Source organism: Eleutherodactylus coqui, chromosome 1 (assembly GCF_035609145.1).
Source record: "Eleutherodactylus coqui strain aEleCoq1 chromosome 1, aEleCoq1.hap1, whole genome shotgun sequence".
Classification (NCBI taxonomy): Eukaryota; Metazoa; Chordata; class Amphibia; order Anura; family Eleutherodactylidae; genus Eleutherodactylus; species Eleutherodactylus coqui.
In genome coordinates this window covers 533,274,287-533,300,493 of record NC_089837.1, presented here as the reverse complement: position 1 = coordinate 533,300,493, position 26,207 = coordinate 533,274,287, and the positions used below count along the sequence as shown (strand labels likewise).

The 26,207-nt window shown below is 51.0% G+C and overlaps 1 protein-coding gene across 1 annotated transcript in view; it reads left to right on the top strand.

Annotated features, from left to right (window-relative positions):
- Positions 1-13,549, top strand: part of LOC136607491 (uncharacterized) — a 67,033-nt gene extending 53,484 nt beyond the window's left edge. The window contains exons 18-21 of the mRNA XM_066589043.1: positions 8,863-8,934; positions 9,547-10,436; positions 11,753-11,923; positions 12,030-13,549. Of these exons, the coding sequence (XP_066445140.1) occupies positions 8,863-8,934; positions 9,547-10,436; positions 11,753-11,923; positions 12,030-12,875 (1,979 nt within the window). The 3' untranslated portion in view covers positions 12,876-13,549. The remainder of the gene's footprint in view (positions 1-8,862; positions 8,935-9,546; positions 10,437-11,752; positions 11,924-12,029) is intronic.
- Positions 13,550-26,207: the final 12,658 nt, after the last annotated feature.

Below are 26,207 nucleotides of genomic sequence, written 5' to 3'. Positions count from 1 at the left end.
TGCATCAGACTCTTTCATTAAAGAGATGGCCGGCGCTCTAAGAGACAGTCCAACATGAGGTCCCTCTCTTCCACTTCTAGGGAAACAGTTCAGGAGAGAGTCAGTCACACTGAAAATAAAGTGAGCGAAGTAGCAAGACCGCATCATGATTAATGGAGGCGCAGGATGTCCTCTCGGGTGAGATGGAGCAACTGAGAGCCAAACGTGCGGACATGGAGGACAGAACTAGGAGTCCGTAACCCCCGAAACCACAGAACACGGGCCACGGCCCAAGAAGCAACTCCACACCATGGAATTATTGGCAGGGCGCACCGACTACCCGAGGGATATTCTAGCAAGAGTCCACTCCTATCATATCAGGGAAGCCATAATGGCAGCTGGCAGCGCCGTGCACCGATGTCGGGTGTGTGCGGACGTATCACAAACCACTCGGCCAAATCATTGATGCATGAAGAAGACACAACTCATTCAAAAGGCCGAAGATTCAACGGCTCTTCTTAAGACCTGTGAACCTTTTACATGCCGCAATCTGCAGGTAAGGGGTTAACAGTGGGGTCGCTGTCCTGATGCACCCCCGCTGTTGCAGGTGGAGACCGGCTGTCAGTGACAGCCGGCTCCAGCTGCCGGATGGTGTGGGTTCTCTCCTGATCTCACGTATCCACAGGACATAAGTGTACCCCCTGTTCCGTTAAAGGGGTTGTCCCGAGGCAGCAAGTGGGTCTGTACACTTCTGCATGGCCATAATAATGCACTTTGTAATGTACATTGTGCATTAATTATGAGCCATGCAGAAGTTATAAAAAGTTTTATACTTACCTGTTCCGTTGCTGGCGTCCTCGTCTCCATGGTGCCGACTAATTTTCGCCCTCCGATGGCCAAATTAGCCGCGCTTGCGCAGTCCGGGTCTTCTGCAGTCTTCTATGGGGCTCCGTGTAGCTCCGTGTAGCTCCGCCCCGTCACGTGCCGATTCCAGCCAATCAGGAGGCTGGAATCGGCAGTGGACCGCACAGAAGAGCTGCGGTCCACGGAGGAAGAGGCCATCTTCAGCGGTGAGTAGAGAAGTCACCGGAGCGCGGGGATTCAGGTAAGCGCTCCGGTGAGCTTTCTTTACCTCCCTGCATCGGGGTTGTCTCGCGCCGAACGGGGGGGGGGTTGAAAAAAAAAAAAACCCGTTTCGGCGCGGGACAACCCCTTTAAGTACCCCCCGCCTGGATGTGCATTTACATCCTGTGGCAGGAAGAGGCTAAAAGCCATTTGAGCGCTATACTCTGCCCCCTCTGCCAAAGTGCTTCCGATCACCAAGGCACGCATCAAGGCTGCCCGTTATCACCTCTGTTATTTACCCTGATAATTGGCGGAACGCAGAAACATGTGGGATTCGCGCTCGGCACGGGCGGGCGGCATCAAATCAGCCTGAGAGCGACATGTGGCATCTTGGACCACTTCTCCACTACAGATTAATACTGGGAGTCCATCTAATAATGTAAGACCAGACATGACCTCGGAGTCCCCACAACACAAGCACCCCGTACTCAGGGGACGTCCACGCTTCCCATCCTCGGGTTAATCTTCGGAAATGTCATCCCTCTACTGGAGGAACCACAGAGAGACGTAGATTCCTTCAGTGTCCATTGGCATCTTGGAAGGGTCGCGTTACCTTACACATTATGTTAATACTCCCTCCCAATCCCCAATCAACTCATAGCTAAATTTCAAAGACAGCTCTCCTACTATGGGGGGGAGGGGGGGGGGGGGGAGGTGTCCTAGAGTCGTCCTGGCCTTACACTGCCATCAGGGAGGAGTGGGCCTCCCTACCACGTTTCCCTGAAAGTAAGGCCTACCCCAAAAGTAAGCCCTACCCGTGTTTTCGGGGGAGGCTTCAAATATAAGCGCTCCCCTGAAAATAAGTCCTAGCTAAAATACATTAAAAAAACATCAATACTCACCTGGCCCATGGCGTCTGAATCCCTCACAATGGTCCCTGGCGCTGAGAAATCCTCTTTTTTACCGGTAAACAGGGCTTTAAATACCCCGCCTCCAGCAAAGCCAGTGCTGTGATTGGATGGAGCGCCAACCAATCAGAGCCAGCGCTCGATTATTCACAGGCATTCAGTGAATGACATCACTGAATGGCTGTGATTGGCTCATCGAGCGCCGGCTGTGATTGGCTAGTGCTCGATCCAATCACAGCGATTTCTTTGCTGGAGGCGGGGTATTCAAAGCCCCGTCACCAGAAAGAAGTTGATATCTCAGCATGGAGGACACAGCAGACTGCCGCATCACCGCCGCACACCAGCAGCGCGAGGCACCAGGATGCTGCGGACCAGGTGAGAATAAGAGGTGTGCCTCTTTTGGGGCATGAATTAATATAAGACAGTGTCTTATTTTCAGGGAAACACGGTAGTATTGATGCTTACCGTCTACTGTCCTGAACCAGGCTCCGGCCTGGACACTTCCGACGCACAGAATGGGATGGCCGACTATAGAACAAAAATGTGATAACAACAGGCCCTTGAAGTCGCTTTTCCTTGCCACCACTTTAGCTGCCCTGCCCCCTCCCCTGAAGTCAGTTTTGCTAACCCCAACAATGACATCCACCATAGAAGTGGATAAAGTAGATGAATGTAAAGTGGGACTCCCTAAAGACATTCCTTGTGGCTCCGGAGTCCGTTAGTCCAGAGTTGTAACTAGAGGCCTAAAATCCATCTCAAACCTTATAATCCAGGGGGACCCGGGATCCTTCCGCCCGTCTTCAGGATACGCCCATGAGGATTTATACCAATGCCTCCAGAATCGTTCCCTGGTAAACCCTCTATCCACAAAGCTAAAATCCCAGAGCTGGAACGGTTTAGGCAGGCGTCTGCTCCCAAAGTCAAGGACGGTTATCATACCATGAAGTCCTAGGTAACCTGAGCCACTTACTTGGGAAAGAGATGTAGACGAAACTTCCTATAGGACGGTGGTGAAGAGCTGTCGCTTGGGCCAGCCGAGCTTCCAGGGGGGCCAAGGTGCCGCGGTGGTACTGCCTCCGTTAGTAGAGGGCTCCTGACGCTAATTGTTGGGGGCAGTGTGGACACGGAGGTCTGTCACAGGTCTCCTTATTGTATATTCACTCATCCTAAATTAGCTCTTTTCTCATCGATTCCAATCAACCCATCTTTCAAAAAACTAATAGGCCATGTCCTATGGGGTGCCAAAATACTCATTGCCAAAAATATACATAGTTATTAGAGCGCCCCCTTGTTACAGTCCTGGGTATAATAGATGATGTAAGAGATCTCTGTACTGACCCCTGATATATTATACATAGTTATTAGAGCGCCCCCTTGTTATAGTCCTGCATATAATAGATGATGGGAGAGATCTCTGTACTGACCCCTGATATATTATACATAGTTATTAGAGCGCCCCCTTGTTACAGTCCTGGGTATAATAGATGATGGGAGAGATCTCTGTACTGACCCCTGATATACCTATACATAGTTATTAGAGCGCTCCCTTGTTACAGTCCTGGGTATAATAGATGATGGGAGAGATCTCTGTACTGACCCCTGATATATCTATACATAGTTATTAGAGCGCCCCCTTGTTACAGTCCTGGGTATAATAGATGATGGGAGAGATCTCTGTACTGACCCCTGATATATCTACACATAGTTATTAGAGCGCCCCCTTGTTACAGTCCTGGGTATAATAGATGATGTAAGAGATCTCTGTACTGACCCCTGATATATCTTTACATAGTTATTAGAGCGCCCCCTTGTTACAGTCCTGGGTATAATAGATGATGGGAGAGATCTCTGTACTGACCCCTGATATATTATACATAGTTATTAGAGCGCCCCCTTGTTACAGTCCTGGGTATAATAGATGATGGGAGAGATCTCTGTACTGACCCCTGATATACCTATACATAGTTATTAGAGCGCTCCCTTGTTACAGTCCTGGGTATAATAGATGATGGGAGAGATCTCTGTACTGACCCCTGATATATCTATACATAGTTATTAGAGCGCCCCCTTGTTACAGTCCTGGGTATAATAGATGATGGCAGAGATCTCTGTACTGACCCCTGATATATTATACATAGTTATTAGAGCGCCCCCTTGTTACAGTCCTGGGTATAATAGATGATGGGAGAGATCTCTGTCCTGACCCCGATATATCTATACATAGTTATTAGAGCGCTCCCTTGTTACAGTCCTGGGTATAATAGATAATAGGAGAGATCTCTGTACTGACTCCTGATATATTATACATAGTTATTAGAGCGCCCCCTTGTTACAGTCCTGGGTATAATACATGATGGGAGAGATCTCTGTACTGACCTCTGATATATTATACATGGTTATTAGAGCATCCCCTTGTTACATTCCTGGGTATAATAGATGATGGGAGAGATCTCTGTACTGATCCCTAATATATCTATACATAGTTATTAGAGCATCCCCTTGTTACATTCCTGGGTATAATAGATAATAGGAGAGATCTCTGTACTGACCTCTGATATATTATACATAGTTATTAGAGCGCCCCCTTGTTACAGTCCTGGGTATAATAGATGATGGCAGAGATCTCTGTACTGACCCCTGATATATTATACATAGTTGTAAGAGCGCCCCCTTGTTACTGTCCTGGGTATAATAGATGATGGGAGAGATCTCTGTACTGACCCCTGATAAAGCTATACATAGTTATTAGAGCGCCCCCTTGTTACAGTCCTGGGTATAATAGATGATGGGAGAGATCTCTGTACTGACTCCTGATATATTATACATAGTTATTAGAGCGCCCTCTTGTTACAGTCCTGGGTATAATAGATGATGGGGGAGATCTCTGTACTGACCCCTGATATATCCTAACATAGTTATTAGAGCACCCCCTTGTTACAGTCCTGGGTATAATAGATGATGGGAGAGATCTCTGTACTGTCCTCTGATATATTATACATAGTTATTAGAGCGCCCCCTTGTTACAGTCTTGGGTATAATAGATGATGGGAGAGATCTCTGTACTGACCCCTGATATATCTATACATAGTTATTAGAGCGCCCCCTTGTTACTGTCCTGGGTATAATAGATAATGGGAGAGATCTCTGTACTGACCCCAGATATATCTATACCTAGTTATTAGAGCCCCCTTTGATACAGTTCTGGGTATAATAGATGATGGGAGAGATCTCTCTACTGACCCCTGATACATTATACATAGTTATTAGAGCGCCCCCTTGTTACAGTCCTGGGTATAATAGATGATGGAAGAGATCTCTCTACTGACCCCTGATATATCTATACATAGTTATTAGATTGCCCCCTTGTTACAGTCCTGAGTATAATAGATGATGGGAGAGATCTCTGTACTGACCCTGATATATCAATAGATATTTATTAGAGCGCCCCATTGTTACAGTCCTGGGTATAATAGATGATGGGAGAGATCTCTGCACTGACCACTGATATATCTATACATAGTTATTAGAGCGCCCCCTTGTTACAGTCCTGGGTATAATAGATGATGGGAGAGATCTCTGTACTGATCCCTGATATATCTATACATAGTTATAAGAGCGCCCCCTTGTTACAGTCCTGGGTATAATAGATGATAGGAGAGATCTCTGTACTGACCCCTGATATATCTATACATAGTTATTAGAGCGCCCCCTTGTTACAGTCCTGGGTATAATAGATGATGGAGAGATCTCTGTACTGACCTCTGATATATTTATTATACATAGTTATTAGAGCGACCCCTTGTTATAGTCCTGGGTATAATAGATGATGGGAGAGATCTCTGTACTGACCCCTGATATATCTATACATAGTTATTAGAGCGCCCCCTTGTTACAGTCCTCGGTATAATAGATGATGGGAGAGATCTCTGTACTGACCCCTGATATATCTATACATAGTTATTAGAGCGCCCCCTTGTTACAGTCCTGGGTATAATAGATGATGGGAGAGATCTCTGTACTGACCCCTGATATATCTATACATAGTTATTAGAGTCCCCCCTTGTTACAGTCCTGGGTATAATAGATGATGGGAGAGATCTCTGTACTGACCCCTGATATATCTATACATAGTTATTAGAGCGACCCCTTGTTATAGTCCTGGGTATAATAGATGATGAGATCTCTATACTGACCTCTGATATATTATACATAGTTATTAGAGCGCCCCCTTGTTATAGTCCTGGGTATAATAGATGATGGGAGAGATCTCTGTACTGACCCCTGATATATCTATACATAGTTATTAGAGTCCCCCCTTGTTACAGTCCTGGGTATAATAGATGATGGGAGAGATCTCTGTACTGACCCCTGATATATTATACATAGTTATTAGAGCACGCCTTGTTACAGTCCTGGGTATAATAGATGATGGGAGAGATCTCTGTACTGACCCCTGATATATCTATACATAGTTATTAGAGTGCCCCCTTGTTACAGTCCTGGGTATAATAGATGATGGGAGAGATCTCTGTACTGACCCCTGATATATCTATACATAGTTATTAGAGTGCCCCCTTGTTACAGTCCTGGGTATAATAGATGATGGGAGAGATCTCTGTACTGACCCCTGATATATCTATACATAGTTATTAGAGTGCCCCCTTGTTACAGTCCTGGGTATAATAGATGATGGGAGAGATCTCTGTACTGACCCCTGATATATTATACATAGTTATTAGAGCAACCCCTTGTTACAGTCCTGGGTATAATAGATGATGGGAGAGATCTCTGTACTGACCCCTGATATATCTATACATAGTTATTAGAGTGCCCCCTTGTTACAGTCCTGGGTATAATAGATGATGGGAGAGATCTCTGTACTGACCCCTGATATATCTATACATAGTTATTAGAGCGCCCCCTTGTTACAGTCCTGGGTATAATAGATGATGGGAGAGATCTCTGTACTGACCCCTGGTATATTATACATAGTTATTAGAGCACGCCTTGTTACAGTCCTGGGTATAATAGATGATGGGAGAGATCTCTGTACTGACCCCTGATATATCTATACATAGTTATTAGAGCGCCCCCTTGTTACAGTCCTGGGTATAATAGATGATGGGAGAGATCTCTGTACTGACCCCTGATATATTATACATAGTTATTAGAGCGCCCCCTTGTTACAGTCCTGGGTATAATAGATGATGGGAGAGATCTCTGTACTGACCCCTGATATATCTATACATAGTTATTAGAGTGCCCCCTTGTTACAGTCCTGGGTATAATAGATGATGGGAGAGATCTCTGTACTGACCCCTGATATATCTATACATAGTTATTAGAGTGCCCCCTTGTTACAGTCCTGGGTATAATAGATGATGGGAGAGATCTCTGTACTGACCCCTGATATATCTATACATAGTTATTAGAGTGCCCCCTTGTTACAGTCCTGGGTATAATAGATGATGGGAGAGATCTCTGTACTGACCCCTGATATATCTATACATAGTTATTAGAGCGCCCCCTTGTTACAGTCCTGGGTATAATAGATGATGGGAGAGATCTCTGTACTGACCCCTGGTATATTATACATAGTTATTAGAGCACGCCTTGTTACAGTCCTGGGTATAATAGATGATGGGAGAGATCTCTGTACTGACCCCTGATATATCTATACATAGTTATTAGAGCGCCCCCTTGTTACAGTCCTGGGTATAATAGATGATGGGAGAGATCTCTGTACTGACCCCTGATATATTATACATAGTTATTAGAGCGCCCCCTTGTTACAGTCCTGGGTATAATAGATGATGGGAGAGATCTCTGTACTGACCCCTGATATATCTATACATAGTTATTAGAGTGCCCCCTTGTTACAGTCCTGGGTATAATAGATGATGGGAGAGATCTCTGTACTGACCCCTGATATATCTATACATAGTTATTAGAGTGCCCCCTTGTTACAGTCCTGGGTATAATAGATGATGGGAGAGATCTCTGTACTGACCCCTGATATATTATACATAGTTATTAGAGCGACCCCTTGTTACAGTCCTGGGTATAACTAGGAGATCTCTGTACTGACCCCTGATATATCTATACATAGTTATTAGAGCGCCCCCTTGTTACAGTCCTAGGTATAATCGATGATGGGAGAGATCTCTGTACTGACCCCTGATATATCTATACATAGTTATTAGAGCGCCCCTCAGCCATCTTTTTTCTAAACTAAATAACCCCAAACTCCTTGGGTATTGTAGTCCGCCCATTACATTTATTACTTTAGTTGCCCCCTTTGTACCCGCTCCAGCTCTCTTATATCCTTCTTGATTACTGGTCCCCAAAACTGTCCACAATATTCCTTGTGTGGTCTGACCAGTGTCATACTGTGACTGCACTGTGCTGTGATAGTTTGGCCTGTGATGATGTCATACCATGGTTGAACTGTCAGGTCTTAGTTGGAGGTGTAGTGATGTCACACTGTTATAGATCTGTGATGTTTTACTGTGATAGAGCTGTGACATCATAAGTTGGGGTGCTGTGATGTCATGCTGTCATAGACTTTTGTGACATTTTACTTTTGGCTGAAGTGAAATGTTATTGTCTGATGAAGCGTTATCATTGTTTGTGATATAGACATGTTGTACTGTGACTGCACCATGATGTCATTATTTGGGGTATAGTGATGTCATAGTGTGATAGGCGGGGCTCTGATATAGTTTGTGATGCACTGATGTCAGAGCTGGGATCTCTCTCTTTGGGCGCAGTGATGTCATACTGTGCTGGATAGAGCTATTATATCACATTAAAGCCATAGTGTGGCTGGAGGTTAGTGATGTCATACTATGGTAGACACGGCAGTGATGTCATGCTGTACATTCACACTTGTCCCCTCCTCTTTACATAGGACTTACGATTTCGCCCCCAGAGATCGTGGTGAAGATGGAGCGTGGGGAGGATCCTTGCGTGGAAGCTGCAGGTCTGTAATAGAAAGAAGACGCAAATAGATGAAAATGACACTCTGTAACATTGTTGCAGCTTTTAGCCACGCCCATTTTATGAGTTATTGTGAATACATTCTGGGTTGTTGGTCCTTGAATTTGGCGCAGGGTTTCGGCGTGTTTCTTTTGATACGTTTGCTTTTCCAGTGAGGGGCCTGACGACCAATCAGATGCCGTATCTTTTTATTCCTGTTCGGCTCTACAATTCCTCGTGTCACGGGTTTGTGTCGTCTGCAGACGCGATGGGAGAGCAGTCAGTCTTTTACCAGACACATCCCTTACCTCATAGAGAGTCATTATAGGCGTCCCATCATGTCTCATACTCCAGTGACCTCCACAGCTCCATCCCCCACTGCAGCTCTGGATGTGACTGGAGTACAAGACATAACGTTACAGCAGTATTGTCACTGCAGCCTTAAATATATTTGTGGATTATAAAGACCTGATACTACAGTGGAATTTTGGATGCAGCTTTGGATGTGACTGGAGTAAAATACATGATGTAACTGCTGCTTTGGATGTGAGTGGAGTATGCAGCACATTGTTACTATGTGGCGGTGACTTGTGAGATGGTTTGTTCTCTTCTGCAGGTGGCAGGACGGTGAATGGAGGCGCAGCGAGCAGCTGTGAGGATCTGTGGGGTAATAAGTGCCAAAGAACAGAGGCTGGCAGTCCGGGCGGCAGCGCAGGGGGGGCCGCGGGAACCAGGAGGTCTTTAAGACTCGTAAAAAGAAACTCTGGACAATGGACAGAAGAAAGAAGAAGGAAGCCAAACGCCCAGACCGCGGCGGATCCTCCGAGTCCTTCAGCGGGACCCTCCCCGGACTGCTCGGTTTCCAGAACTGTTACCCCATCCCCTGACCTCACACCTTGTAAGAGGGAAACAGTCGCCCCCCAGGCGCCAGCTGAGCCCGACTGCGATGGTAAAACGCACACGTGTGCCCAGTGCGGCGAGAGCTGGAAACGCCTCATTGACTTCTTAGGCCACCAGATGGGCAACTGCCAGGACCGGCCGCACCGCTGCAACATTTGCTCCAAGACCTTCACCAAGAAGCAGCATCTAAACGCTCACCGCCGGACGCACACCGAGGATCGGCCCTACACCTGCAACCAATGTGGGAGGAGCTTCCGGCAGAACTCCACCCTCACCACCCACCTGTGGAGCCACGCCGGGCACAAGCCATTCCACTGCTCCTGCTGCACCAAGAGCTTCAGCCGCAAGACGGACCTGGTGGCGCACATGAGGAGGCACACGGGCGAGCGGCCCTACGAGTGCCCCTACTGCTGGGACCGCTTCATACGGAAGAAGTCCCTGCAGCGCCATCTACAGAAACACTCCGGAGAAAACCTGAGGAGCGGCTGGGAGCGCCAATACCCCAGGTGGAAGCAGAGCCAGAGCTTCGTGGAGAGAACCCTGAAGACCGAAGAGATCCCTGCAGAGGATCTACCGGCTCATCGGACCCCCGAGTCCACCAGAGAGGTACGGACCAGCTGCGGGGGAACCGCCTCCATCCTGAGCCTCCTGGTGCATGACAGCAGTGCGGACAGAGTGTGCGAGGAGCTGGCTGACAACCCCCGCTCCTGCAGTACTAGCCGCTAGCGGTTGTCAGTCAGCATCACTCAGATGGGCCGAGCTCTTCCCACCCCCGGACATAAATGTACGTCCTGGCTGGAAAGCCGTTCCCGCCAATGTGCGTACATCTATGTCATATTGATGGCGTGAGATCTGAGCTGAGCCCGCACATCTGCAGCAGTAGCCGACTATGACTGACAGCCAGCCAACCGCGACAACAGCAGGGATCCGTGAGAACACGGATGCCCGCTGTTAACCCCTTGCATGCAATGTATAAGGTTCACAGAGGGAGGGCGCTCCCTCTGTGATGTCATCAGCACTCTGCCATCTAATTGTGGAGGGCCAGTGAGTTGCCATGGCAACTGGGCGCCAGACATTGGCATCTAGGCCTGTAATCGTTATTAGTAGCGATAATGAATTGAAATACAAAAGTACTGCAGTGTAAGCCAAAATGCTTTTCTTGTTCAAAGCCGTACGTACCCAAAAATGGTACCAATAAAACCGCGAAACGCATAGAGCTTCGCAGAGCTCCGCCCACGGGGAAATGCAGAAGTTTTAGGACTTTGTTTGCATCGCTGCATTCAAAGGGCTTTTATACTGTAAAAGTGGAAAAATAGAATATACGTAGATAATTGTGGTTTTGTCGCAATCGCACCGATCCGCAGAAAACATTTATTGTGTCATTTATGCGGCGGATGACGTCTTTCCTGTCGGCCCTCCAGAAATAATTAACAAAGGTTCTACAATAAAACTTCCAGTTCGTCACATAAAAATCCCCCGTGCGGCGCGGAGGGGTGGGGGGGGGGTGGTGGGGGGATAACAAAGTTATGGCTTCTGAAAGTGGAGAGGAAAATCCCCAAAAAATCATTGTTACCTTAGAATCATAATAGGGCACGTCACTAGGGGGTTAAAGGGGTCTTCCATCCCGGTGTATATCCTCAGGGGATTCGCATCCTCACATACCACAGCTGACACATGATGGATGACTCATCGCCGCCACCATGTGACATCACTGAGGATACTCCAGCGCTCATTATAGTTTATGCTGCAGTTATAACATCAGCCACCAGATGGCAGCAACGCCCTCTGCATTGTGTTGCTGCAGCTGTTGCGCTGCCACGTTCTCCCGCCGCGCAGTACAGTGCTAGGTCGCAGCTTTTGCATCTTCACAGACCATTTACATTCTCTGTATACGAGACATGTGACTCTGTTCTTCCTTGCAGCTGCGTCTCCGGTGGGTTACAGAGAGGACGATGGATGCCCCCTACGGAGAGCGCCCCCCACCGCCACTGCAGGAACTGATTCACTTAACAGAACCCATGAAAGTTGAGGCGGAAGATGAGAAGCACCAACCTGAAGCAGTCAACAAGATGGAGCGGAGCACGCAGACGGAGGTACACACCCAGCAGCCTCTCCTGCAGGGGGCGCTATTAAATACATTTCATTGTCTGTCTGTGCTCTCTGCTATCAGCCATGTTGCTTTTTTCCCATTAATCACAGAACAAGAGGCCCAGTCGGCTGCAGCAGGAACTGCTGCGGGAGCTCAAGAGGTTCCGCAGAAGCACGGTGCAGGCTCAACATGAGCGGGACCTTATGAGATCAGCCATGGACCAGATGGCCCAAGAGATGAAGGAGCTGAAGGAGATGGTGACCTCACTCTGTTCCTCTTCTGCTCAGCCAGCCGCCATCTTAGTGCAGAATTCCTGTCCGGTGTGGAGTCGACCGCCGGAGGACAGACCGTCTTCAGAATCCAGCCGGGCGTCCCCAGAGAGCAGCCTGCAGTGCAGATACGGCTACCCGCTGGAATCCCTGACGGAGCAGAGCAGAGAGCCGGTGTCCTGGATCTACGAAAATCCCCGCCATGACGATGACGACATGTTACCCACCACCACCATCAAACGTGAGGAGGAGGAGGAGGATGAGTGCGAGCTGAGCCTGTCCCCCGAGGCGGGATACTACGAGCTCCCCCACTATGAGTCCTGCAGGATAGGCGAGCGGCTCCCCAACATCTCTATGCAGTCTCTGAGCGCGGAGAAGGAGTGGAGCCTCCTGGCCCGGAGCGCACGGAAGCCGGGGAGGTTCGCGGCCCTCGTATTCCGCGCTCTAGTCCCGTTTGACATCTACAAGAGTTGGGTGAACAGAGTGAACTTGGATGGCCTCCGAGGCAGACAGGGGATCCCGCTGAACGTGAAGAGGCGAGTCATGGCCGTCGTGGAGCGACATTTTACCTTGCGCAAGTCAGATCACAGTGAGATCCGCAACAGACTGAACGAACAGCTGCGCACTCGGCGCAAGAGTGACAAACACCCCCAGCCTGGACAACCAGAAATACAGCTCAACAGGTAGATGCCAAGGGGGGGATCCACAGAGCCAGCGCACCACGAGGGTCCCGGATGTATCCTACAACACAAGAAGCCTTCCCAAAGTACAATGCAGCACTCTATGATATAATAGTACCGTAGGTAGGAAAGCAGAGGATGATGGGAAAATCCTCCCGCCATTGATCGCCCATAATGCCTTCATTTATTAGATCCTTTGCTTCCATCCTCATTTGTTCCTGGGGGCACAGGGTGATGAGGTGCCCCTTTACATGTTATCCCCCACAGCAGTACCTGCACCTACATTCAGGTGTCCTGTGAACCACCTGCTCCAGTGTGGGCTCCGACATGTAACAGCACTCACAGGAAGCTCCGCCGGCTGTACGGTGGACCGCCTCTCCACACTGCGCAGACCTGTTCAGGTGACTAGAAAAGCTTTAGATGAACCCGAGCTGGCATCCTTCAGACTCTAAGTAACAACCACTATGTAATGGCGGCCATCACGGTTTTCAATCAGCATTAGAGTTGGAAACTGAGACAGCGGACTAGAAGAGGATGACTCTGGGACTGCTACTTTATTTTAGGGTTGGGATATATTTTAAAGGGTCTCCATCATCATCAGAACGTCTCATGTTACGTTTTATAATTCCTTTTTATTTTGTATCTTTCCATGTAAAATAAATGATAAAATGTTGCAATTTTCATATTGGCCACTAGATGTCTACAGCGTACACGTCAGACTGATAAAGAAACAGCAGCTCATTTTACAGCCTGTGGTAAAGGTGAATATTACCTCATTATTGGAGGGTTTATGGCGCAGTGACAGTCCGTTGTGCTGCCTGAGTCAAGATACGCAGCTAACAATAAGGAAGGCAAGAGTGTGGACTGCTTGATTTAAAGCGCCAGAGAGTGCAGAGTAGACGTGATGGGTTATCTCAGGGAACGCTGGTGACATCACTGAGCGGGTGGGACTATGTAGCAAAAGGCTTTGATATCACAGTGAAGAATTATGTTTTCTCAAAATGGCCACAAAGTCACATGGATTATTTTTTTAGGGAGGGCTGGTGATGTCTGTTGATGGAGCAGGATTGTCTGGGGAGCTTTGGTGATGTCACTGAGCGGGAGTGGATATCAGGGGAGCATTGGTGCTGTCATTGTGAGGGGAAGGGTTACCTGGGGATGACTAATGATGTTGCGGTGAGAGAAGGGGTTATACAAGGAGCACTGTGGTAATGTCACAACGAAAGAAGAGGCTATTTTGGGGAGGGATGGAGAGGCTGATGATGTCAATGAGTGGGTATGGCTCTCTGGGGTTCACTAGTGATGTCACTGAGTGGGTGTGGTTATCAGGGGAGCACTGCTGCTGTTAGTGTGAGGAGAAGGGTTACCTGGGGATGACTATTGATGTCGCGGTAAGAGTTGGGGTTATCTAGGGAGCACTGTGGTACTGTCACAACGAAATGAGAGGCTTGGGAGTGTAGGGGGGGGGGATGCTGGTGATGCCACTGAGTGGGTGTGGCTTTTTGGGAAGCACAGGTGATGTCACAATGAGGGAAAGGGTCACCTGTGGTTGACTGATTATGTCACTGTGAGACAAGATGTCCAAGAAGGACTGTGGTGATGTCACAATGAAAGGAGGGATGATGTCACTGAGTGGGTGTGACTATTTGGGGATCACTGGTGATGTCACACCCACTTAGATGAGGGGTTACCCGGGGAGGACTGATGATGTCCAGTTGAGGGGGCAGGGTAATTCTGGATATGGCTAGTGATATAGTTAGAGGCTTCGTTATCTGATGTGATGCCACAGTAAGTGGGTGGAGCGATGGGGGGGGGGTAAGTTCTGTTTTCTCAGGAGGACTGTGATGTCAAGGAAAAGGATTAGAAGTCTGATGAGGTCATAGCGAGTGGACGGGACAGTGTGCGGGTGGCTGTGATGTCACTGTCATCTCTAGAAGTAGTATTTTACATGTGTACAGAACAGCAGAGTTCTTAGAATGTGTTACTGCAGGGCGTCGCGGTGCAGCAGTGTTAACGTGTAACGAGTACTGCATGTTTTCCTTATCACCTCATGGCGTCGGTGCCCATAAGAGCTAAGATGTCAGGCGATGGATGATAATAATGAGGAGCGCGGCGGTCACACTTAGGCTCCGCCCCCCGGGACCTCCACTCTGACTTGTGGCTCATTAAGAGACCTCTTGTGAAACGTCGGCACCTGATGTCATGGAAGTAAGAAGGACCAAGACATCCGTGCACAGGAGGAATAACTCTGGGGAGGCGCCCGTAATCACTTGTAAGCGTTAACCCTACAATATCCGGGGCCGCAGCAACCTCCAACATTGCTCCAAACTATAACAAGCCTGCCATAGTGTGGTACGTAGTCATATTGTACCCAGATGCCACCATTCTGAGCCCACATGATACCGTACCAATGTATAGCAATAATATTACCACTTACAGTCATACTGTGCCCACATACAGCTATGCTGATACAGTGCCCATGTGCAATGATATTATTACCACTGAGCCATACTGTGCCCACTTAAAGTCGTAGGTAGTGCCCAATATATCCTGTGTGCAGTGACTATCAGCCACCGGGAGAGAGGTGTTGCCCTTTGTTGATGATGACGTGTCATCCATAGTGACATCACGCTGGCGAGGACCCGGCCGCCTGGGAGTGAGAACAAAGGAAGCTTGAGAAAGATCACATTATGTGATCGAATGTAGCTATTGTTTCTATGGAGGAATAAAAGTCTTTGTACCTCATTTTGGCCCCCTGTATGCTGCGGCAGGACTATTTCCCATTGAATCTCATTCTTGGGAGCGAGGGTCCGGCCTCATTTTTTCTGCGGCTCATGCATTGTTTGGCTTCATTTGTCCTAACCAACTAGGGTTATAAAGTCTGCTGCTGGTTGCTGGATTTGCTCTAGGCTCAGATGTGATATAAAGTGGGGTGCAGGCTCCTGGGGGCGGATGATGTACGAGGGGGGGCTGATAAGTCTTTGGCTTTACCCAGAAAGAAACGAGGTAGGAAGATGGAACTCTCCATTTCTCCCACATCCTCTCCACTGATGCCAACACACGTCTTACATCAGGATCCCAAGCTCTGTAAGCCTTGCAAAAAGAAGGATTTCGGTTGTGCCTCAAACCAGTCATCAATAGCAGCCATGGCATCAGAAATGGGGTGAAGTTTGGTCCCCTTGAGGTGTTTCTTCAGGCTTGGAAACAGATGCTAGTCAGAGGGAGCTAGATCTGTTGAATAAGGTGGGTGGTCAACCAGCTGGAAGCCTAGCTCCACCAGTTTTGCCGCGGTCGCTTGTGCAGTGTGAGCGGAGGTGTTGTCTTGCAGAAACAAGATTCCTTTGGACAGCTTGCCGCACCTTTTGGCCTTCAGAGCGGCCTTCAATTGGTCCAAAAGTTCCATGTAATACCTTGCATTGATGGTGGAACCATTGTGAAGGTCGTCCACTAGCAGCAGGCCCTCCTTATCCCAGAACACAGGCGCCATCACCTTAGTGGCTGAGAACCACTGGGCCTCCACTCTCTGACTGCTCCTTGGTTTCAGGGTCATACAAATAAATCCAGGTCTCCTCCATAGTGACCGGTCCATTCAGGAAATTCTTATCAGTTTGGAAATCCTGACAAATGGACCGGGGAGTTGTCACTCCATGCTTTTCTGATCTGTTGTCAGACATTTGGGGACCCACTGTGCTGATAGCTTCTTCATGGATAATGACACAAACACGCTCACCAGAAGCCCCCATGATGTCGGCTATCCCTGCAGCCGGCCGATTCTCCAGTATGAGGTTGTGCGCAGCATCGGCGATCTCCGGAACAACAACCTCTGTCGGTCGTCCAGGACGTTCCTCATTATCGGTGCTGAAATGGCACCCAGTTCATAACTGTAGAATATGAAGGGCATTGATCCCCCGATGTCTGCCACATATCACCAGGAATATCCTGCGCCGACTTTATCACTCCTCAGCTCTCATTGGCTGTGAACATCGCCTGAGACTCCGCCATTTTGTTTTCCCGCGTGCCGAGATCACTGTTGCCATAAGCTACAAACACATATATTAGACACATAAGGCTTTCATGTGATGGAACATTTGTTACCATAGAAACAAAAAAAGAACACAAAGCCAAAGACTTATCAGCACCCCCTCGTACATTACGGTAATCTGGGGTCCGGGGGGGGGGGGGGCTGTCCGGGGGGGGGGGGGGTTTAGTGATGCCGCCGCTGTTCTTGGACAGTAAAGGCAGGACAATTGCGCAAGCGGAGGACATGGAGTCTTCCTCTAGGAGTGCTCCATACAACTTCCTACAAGGCTATGGCTACAGTAATAGTGGGATGATTGTGTGTCCCACCCCCCCTTCGCCCCCCCCCCCCGGCGGTAACGGTAGCAGACAGCGCCCATACCGACGTCAGCCGTAACTGTGATGGCCACTGCGCCCTTGAACCAGGGACAGTCATAATGCTCCCCATAAGGCGATATTTACACTTGGACCGATATCGCACTCACAAACTGGCGTTTTTTCCTGCGATCGCAGTGTGTTTTGTGATGATAATGGGGCGCGGCGCTGGCCTGTCCATTTGTGAAAACCACAATATTTCTGTAGGAAAAATAAAAATCACATCTGTTCCCAGAGAAAAGAATGGCTGATATTGCCCAAACAATAAGACGTACTGCGAGAGAAAGACTGGGCGTAAAATAACGGTCCCCATCAGAGGCTGATACATAATAGCCCCCCATTATACATGATGGGGGTCACATATTTCTATCTGACCTCCTGGAGCTATTGTTGTGGTTGATATGGGGCAGCTAGTGGTCACATGACCTCAGGCTGCAACCAGAGTGGGTCACTGGGGGCTTCTGTAACGAAACTCAAGTCTTGGGGGTCCTGACTGTGTGTATTTGTGTGTGGTGGTGGTGGGGGATGGGGGCTGATGCCTACTATAAGCCTGCCATGCCTTTACTCATCACTCCTGTAGTGGGGGTGGTCTTTATATATAAGGGGGCTTTCATGTGGATGGAGATTACAGGAAGGATCCTCATGTATGTTGTGATAACCGGACCCCCTTTACAGAAAAAGTCATCCCAAATCTGATCGCTGTGGGAAGAGGGGGAACCAGAAGACCCTGTGATGGCCAGGACCGCCATATAGTATAATCCAAACCTATGTTTGATCGCCACTGCAGCCCTATTCTCCACCCATCACCCCCACCGTCTTCTGGTTTTGGCCCGGCCCGCCACATTCCTGGGCAAAACTCTTACTGTCAAGGGAGTCTTAAATCAGAGCCCGTTCGCCGCCCACCTGTCTCTGTGTACCCTACATACATGATGGATGATGGGAACACATGGGTCCCAGAAATTTAAAATAGCAACCCTATATATCGGCCACGGAAACTTATATCCTCCCCCCACCCCCCACCCCTCCGTCCTGCTGTTTGATGGGCATCATACACAGTGCAGGGCACACACCATCCTATTTTTACAGCATGGGCTCTTGTGGAGGATGTCCTGCCCGCTGAGTGCTGCTGCATCGCCTGCTTTTTTGTATTTCAGTAACAGCTGATTTCAGTGTTTTGCATGAAAATCAATGACCAAAAGAGGAGTCAGGACCTCCAGATAGAGCGCCATTCAGGGATCGGCTGGGGCCCTCCTATTTCATCCATGTACTAATCATATATATAAAGCCCCAAAGCCGCCATCAGGATTGCGCTATCTACACTATGTTGACAAAAGTATTGCCCCCCCCCCCCAGCAGTCCTGTGCTGCAAGATAGATCTGTGAGGATCAGGTATGAAGGAGAGGATCACACAGGAGATCACAATACAGAAACCATCAGATGCCCCCCAAGAGTAGAGCTGACAACGGGGTCTGGTGGAGAGATGTCACCAGGTGTAGAGCTGACAACGAGGTCTGGTGGGGGCATGTCACCAGGTGTAGAGCCGACAACAGGGTCTGGTGGGGGGTGTGAGCAGGTGTAGAGCTGACAACGGGGTCTGGCGGTGGAATGTCACCAGGTGTAAAGCTGACAACGGGGTCTGGTGGTGGGATGTCACCAGGTATAGAGCTCACAACGGGGTCTGATGGTGGGATGTCACCAGGTGTAGAGCTGACAATAGAGTCTTGTGGGGGGATGCCACCAGGTGTAGAGCTGACAATAGGGTCTTGTGGGGGGATGCCACCAGGTGTAGAGCTCACAACTGGGTCTGGTGGGGGGGATGTCACCAGGTATAGAGCTGACAATGGGATCTGGTGGTGGGATGTCACCAGGTGTAAGGCTGACAACTGGGTCTGGTGGTGGTAAGTTACAAGGTTTAGAGCTGACAATGGGGTCTGGTGGTGGAATGTTACCAGGTGTAGAGCTGACATTGGGGTCTGGTGGTGGGATGTCACAAGGTGTAGAGCTCACAACGGGGTCTGGTGGGGGGATGTCACCAGGTGTAGAGATGACAATGAGGTTTGGTGGGGGGATGTCCCCAGGTGTAGAGATGACAATGAGGTTTGGTGGGGGATGTCCCCAGGTGTAGAGCTGACAACGGGGTCTAGTGGGTGGATGTCACCAGGTATAGAGCTGACAACGGGGTCTGGTGTGGGATTTTACCAGGTGTAGAGCTGACAACGGGGTCTGATGGGGGGATGTCACCAGGTGTAGAGCTGACAACGGGGGCTGCTGGGGGGATGTCACCAGGTGTAGAGCTGACAACGGGGGCTGGTGGGAGGATGTCACCAGGTGTAGATCTGACAACGGGGGCTGGTGGGGGGATGTCACCAGGTGTAGAGCTGACAACGGGGTCTAGTATGGGATGTTACCAGGTGTAGAGCTGACAACGGGGTCTAATGGGGGGCTGTCACCATGTGTAGAGCTGACAATAGGGTCTTGTGGGAGGATGCCACAAGGTGTAGATCTGACAACGGGGTCTGGGGGGACGGATGTCACCAGGTATAGAGCTGACAACGGGGTCTGGCGGGGGGATGTCACCAGGTGTAGAGCTGACAACGGGGTCTGGTGGGGGGATGTTACAAGGTTTTGAGCTGACAATAGGGTCTGGTGGTGGGATGTCACGAGGTGCAGAGCTGACAACTGGGTCTAGTGGGGGGATGTCACCAGGTGTAGAACTGACAACGGGGTCTGGTGGGGGGATGTTTACAGTTGTAGAGCTGACAATGGGATCTGGTGGTGGGATGTCACCAGGTGTAGGGCTGACAACAGAGTCTGGTGGTGGTAAGTCACCAGGTGTAGAGCTGACAATGGGGTCTGGTGGTGGAATGTCACCAGGTGTAGAGCTGACAATGGGGTCTGGTGGTGCAATGTCACCAGGTGTAGAGCTGACAATGGGGTCTGGTGGGGGGATGTCACCTGGTGTAGAGCTGACAATGGGGTCTGGTGGTGGGATGTCACCAGGTGTAGAGCTGACAACGGGGTCTGGTGGAGGGATGTCACCAGGTGTAGAGATGACAATGAGGTTTGGTGGGGGGATGTCCCCAGGTGTAGAGCTGTCAACGGGGTCTGGTGGTGGGATGTCACCAGGTGTAGAGCTGACAACGGGGTCTGGTAGAGGGATGTCACCAGGTGTAGAGCTGACAACGGGGGCTGGTGGGGGGATGTCACCAGGTGTAGAGCTGACAACGGGGTCTAGTGTGGGATGTTACCAGGTGTAGAGCTGACAACGGGGTCTAATGGGGGGCTGTCACCATGTGTAGAGCTGACAATAGGGTCTTGTGGGGGGATGCCACAAGGTGTAGATCTGACAACGGGGTCTGGGGGGGAAAATGTCACCAGGTATAGAGTTGACAACGGGGTCTGGCGGGGGGCTGTCACCAGGTGTAGAGCTGACAACGGGGTCTAGTGGGGGGATGTTACAAGGTTTTGAGCTGAGAATAGGGTCTGGTGGTGGGATGCCACAAGGTGTAGATCTGACAACGGGGTCTGGGGGGGCGGATGTCACCAGGTATAGAGCTGACAACGGGGTCTGGCGGGGGGGGTGTCACCAGGTGTAGAGCTGACAACGGGGTCTAGTGGGGGGATGTTACAAGGTTTTGAGCTGAGAATAAGGTCTGGTGGTGGGATGTCACGAGGTGCAGAGCTGACAATGGGGTCTAGTGGGGGGATGTAACCAGGTGTAGAACTGACAACGGGGTCTGGTGGGGGTATGTTTACAGTTGTAGAGCTGACAATGGGATCTGGTGGTGGGATGTCACCAGATGTAGGGCTGACAACAGAGTCTGGTGGTGGTAAGTCACCAGGTGTAGAGCTGACAACGGGGTCTGGTGGTGGAATGTCACCAGGTGTAGAGCTGACAACGGGGTCTGGTGGGGGGATGTCACCATGTGTAGAGCTGACAACGGGGTCTGGTGGGGGGATGTCACCAGGTGTAGAGATGACAATGAGGTTTGGTGGGGGGATGTCCCCAGGTGTAGAGCTGACAACGGGGTCTAGTGGGTGGGTCACCAGGTATAGAGCTGACAACGGGGTCTGGTGTGGGATTTTACCAGGTGTAGAGCTGACAATGGGGGCTGGTGGGGGGATGTCACCAGGTGTAGAGCTGACAACGCAGTCTGGTGGTGGGATGTCACCAGGTGTGGAGCTGACAACGGGGTCTTGTGGGGGGATGCCACCAGGTGTAGAGCTGACAACGGGGTCTGGTGAGTGGATGTCACCAGGTATAGAGCTGACAACAGGGTTTGGTGTGGGATGTTACCAGGTGTAGAGCTGTTAACGGGGCCTTTTGGGGGGATGCCACAAGGTGTAGATCTGACAACGGGGTCTGGTGGGGGGATGTCACCAGGTGTAGAGATGACAATGAGGTTTGGTGGGGGGATGTCCCCAGGTGTAGAGCTGACAACGGGGTCTAGTGGGTGGATGTCACCTGGTATAGAGCTGACAACGGGGTCTGGTGTGGGATTTTACCTGGTGTAGAGCTGACAACGGGGGCTGGTGGGGGGATGTCACCAGGTGTAGAGCTGACAACGGGGGCTGGTGGGGGGATGTCACCAGGTGTAGAGCTGACAACGGGGGCTGGTGGGGGGATGTCACCAGGTGTAGAGCTGACAACGGGGTCTAGTGTGGGATGTTACCAGGTGTAGAGCTGACAACGGGGTCTAATGGGGGGCTGTCACCAGGTGTAGAGCTGACAATAGGATCTGTTGGGGGGATGCCACAAGGTGTAGATCTGACAACGAGGTCTGGGGGGGGGGGGGGGCGGATGTCACTAGGTATAGAGCTGACAACGGGGTCTGGCGGGGGGATGTCACCAGGTGTAGAGCTGACAACGGGGTCTGGTGGGGGGATGTTACAAGGTTTTGAGCTGACAATAGGGTCTGGTGGTGGGATGTCACGAGGTGCAGAGCTGACAACTGGGTCTAGTGGGGGGATGTCACCAGGTGTAGAACTGACAACGGGGTCTGGTGGGGGGATGTTTACAGTTGTAGAGCTGACAATGGGATCTGGTGGTGGGATGTCACCAGGTGTAGGGCTGACAACAGAGTCTGGTGGTGGTAAGTCACCAGGTGTAGAGCTGACAATGGGGTCTGGTGGTGGAATGTCACCAGGTGTAGAGCTGACAATGGGGTCTGGTGGTGCAATGTCACCAGGTGTAGAGCTGACAATGGGGTCTGGTGGGGGGATGTCACCTGGTGTAGAGCTGACAATGGGGTCTGGTGGTGGGATGTCACCAGGTGTAGAGCTGACAACGGGGTCTGGTGGAGGGATGTCACCAGGTGTAGAGATGACAATGAGGTTTGGTGGGGGGATGTCCCCAGGTGTAGAGCTGTCAACGGGGTCTGGTGGTGGGATGTCACCAGGTGTAGAGCTGACAACGGGGTCTGGTAGAGGGATGTCACCAGGTGTAGAGCTGACAACGGGGGCTGGTGGGGGGATGTCACCAGGTGTAGAGCTGACAACGGGGTCTAGTGTGGGATGTTACCAGGTGTAGAGCTGACAACGGGGTCTAATGGGGGGCTGTCACCATGTGTAGAGCTGACAATAGGGTCTTGTGGGGGGATGCCACAAGGTGTAGATCTGACAACGGGGTCTGGGGGGGAAAATGTCACCAGGTATAGAGTTGACAACGGGGTCTGGCGGGGGGCTGTCACCAGGTGTAGAGCTGACAACGGGGTCTAGTGGGGGGATGTTACAAGGTTTTGAGCTGAGAATAGGGTCTGGTGGTGGGATGCCACAAGGTGTAGATCTGACAACGGGGTCTGGGGGGGCGGATGTCACCAGGTATAGAGCTGACAACGGGGTCTGGCGGGGGGGGTGTCACCAGGTGTAGAGCTGACAACGGGGTCTAGTGGGGGGATGTTACAAGGTTTTGAGCTGAGAATAAGGTCTGGTGGTGGGATGTCACGAGGTGCAGAGCTGACAATGGGGTCTAGTGGGGGGATGTAACCAGGTGTAGAACTGACAACGGGGTCTGGTGGGGGTATGTTTACAGTTGTAGAGCTGACAATGGGATCTGGTGGTGGGATGTCACCAGATGTAGGGCTGACAACAGAGTCTGGTGGTGGTAAGTCACCAGGTGTAGAGCTGACAACGGGGTCTGGTGGTGGAATGTCACCAGGTGTAGAGCTGACAACGGGGTCTGGTGGGGGGATGTCACCATGTGTAGAGCTGACAACGGGGTCTGGTGGGGGGATGTCACCAGGTGTAGAGATGACAATGAGGTTTGGTGGGGGGATGTCCCCAGGTGTAGAGCTGACAACGGGGTCTAGTGGGTGGGTCACCAGGTATAGAGCTGACAACGGGGTCTGGTGTGGGATTTTACCAGGTGTAGAGCTGACAATGGGGGCTGGTGGGGGGATGTCACCAGGTGTAGAGCTGACAACGCAGTCTGGTGGTGGGATGTCACCAGGTGTGGAGCTGACAACGGGGTCTTGTGGGGGGATGCCACCAGGTGTAGAGCTGACAACGGGGTCTGGTGAGTGGATGTCACCAGGTATAGAGCTGACAACAGGGTTTGGTGTGGGATGTTACCAGGTGTAGAGCTGTTAACGGGGCCTTTTGGGGGGATGCCACAAGGTGTAGATCTGACAACGGGGTCTGGTGGGGGGATGTCACCAGGTGTAGAGATGACAATGAGGTTTGGTGGGGGGATGTCCCCAGGTGTAGAGCTGACAACGGGGTCTAGTGGGTGGATGTCACCTGGTATAGAGCTGACAACGGGGTCTGGTGTGGGATTTTACCTGGTGTAGAGCTGACAACGGGGGCTGGTGGGGGGATGTCACCAGGTGTAGAGCTGACAACGGGGGCTGGTGGGGGGATGTCACCAGGTGTAGAGCTGACAACGGGGGCTGGTGGGGGGATGTCACCAGGTGTAGAGCTGACAACGGGGTCTAGTGTGGGATGTTACCAGGTGTAGAGCTGACAACGGGGTCTAATGGGGGGCTGTCACCAGGTGTAGAGCTGACAATAGGATCTGTTGGGGGGATGCCACAAGGTGTAGATCTGACAACGAGGTCTGGGGGGGGGGGGGGCGGATGTCACTAGGTATAGAGCTGACAACGGGGTCTGGCGGGGGGATGTCACCAGGTGTAGAGCTGACAACGGGGTCTGGTGGGGGGATGTTACAAGGTTTTGAGCTGACAATAGGGTCTGGTGGTGGGATGTCTCGAGGTGCAGAGCTGACAACGGGGTCTAGTGGGGGGATGTAACCAGGTGTAGAACTGACAACGGGGTCTGGTGGGGGTATGTTTACACTTGTAGAGCTGACAATGGGATCTGGTGGTGGGATGTCACCAGATGTAGGGCTGACAACAGAGTCTGGTGGTGGTAAGTCACCAGGTGTAGAGCTGACAGCGGGGTCTGGTGTGGGGATGTCACCAGGTGTAGAGCTGACAACGGGGTCTGGTGGAGGGATGTCACCAGGTGTAGAGATGACAATGAGGTTTGGTGGGGGGATGTCCCCAGGTGTAGAGCTGACAACGGGGTCTAGTGGGTGGGTCACCAGGTATAGAGCTGACAACGGGATCTGGTGTGGGATTTTACCAGGTGTAGAGCTGACAACTGGGGCTGGTGGGGGGATGTCACCAGGTGTAGAGCTGACAACGCAGTCTGGTGGTGGGATGTCACCAGGTGTAGAGCTGACAACGGGGTCTTGTGGGGGGATGCCACCAGATGTAGAGCTGACAACGGGGTCTGGTGAGTGGATGTCACCAGGTATAGAGCTGACAACAGGGTTTGGTGTGGGATGTTACCAGGTGTAGAGCTGTTAACGGGGCCTTTTGGGGGGATGCCACAAGGTGTAGATCTGACAACGGGGTCTGGTGGGGGGATGTCACCAGTTTTAGAGCTGACAACAGGGTCTGGTGGTAGGATGTCACCAGGTGTAGAGATGACAACGGGGTCTAGTGGGGGGATGTCACCAGGTGTACAACTGACAACGGGGTCTGGTGGGAGGGATGTTTACAGGTGTAGAGCTGACAACGGGGTCTGGTGGGGGGATGCCACCAGGTGTAGAGCTGACAACGGGGTCTGGTGGGGGGATGTCCCTAGGTGTAGAGCTGACAATGGGGTCTGGTGGGGGAATATCACCAGGTGTAGAGCTGACAATGGGGTCTGGTGGTGGGATGTCCCCAGGTGTAGAGCTGACAATGGGGTCTGGTGGTGGGATGTCCCCAGGTGTAGAGCTGACAATGGGGTCTGGTGGGGGATGTCACCAGGTGTAGAGCTGACAATGCGGTCTGGTGGGGCATGTCACCAGGTGTAGAGCTGACAACGGGGTCTTCTGGGGGGATGCCACCAGGTGTAGAGCTGACAACGGGGTCTGGTGTGACATGTTACCAGGTGTAGAGCTGACAATATGGTCTTGTGGGGGGATGCCACAAGGTGTAGATCTGACAACAGGGTCTTGGGGGGATGTCACCAGGTATAGAGCTGCAACGGGGTCTGGTGGGGGATGTCACCAGGTGTACAACGGATAACGGGGTCTGGTGGGGGGATGTCACCAGGTGTACAGCTGACAACGGGGTCTGGTGTGACATGTTACCAGGTGTAGAGCTGACAATAGGGTCTTGTGGGGGGATGCCACAAGGTGTAGATCTGACAACAGGGTCTGGGGGGGATGTCACCAGGTATAGAGCTGCAACGGGGTCTGGTGGGGGATGTCACCAGGTGTACAGCGGATAACGGGGTCTGGTGGGGGGATGTCACCAGGTGTAGAGCTGAAAACTGGGTCTGGTGGGGGGAAGTCACCGGGTGTAGAGCTGACAACTGGGTCTGGTGGGGGGATGTCACCGGGTGTAGAGCTGACAACGGGGTCTGGTGGGGGGATGTCACTGGGTGTAGAGCTGACAATGGGGTCTGGTGGGGGGGATGTCACCGGGTGTAGAGCTGAAAAGGGAGTCTGGTAGGG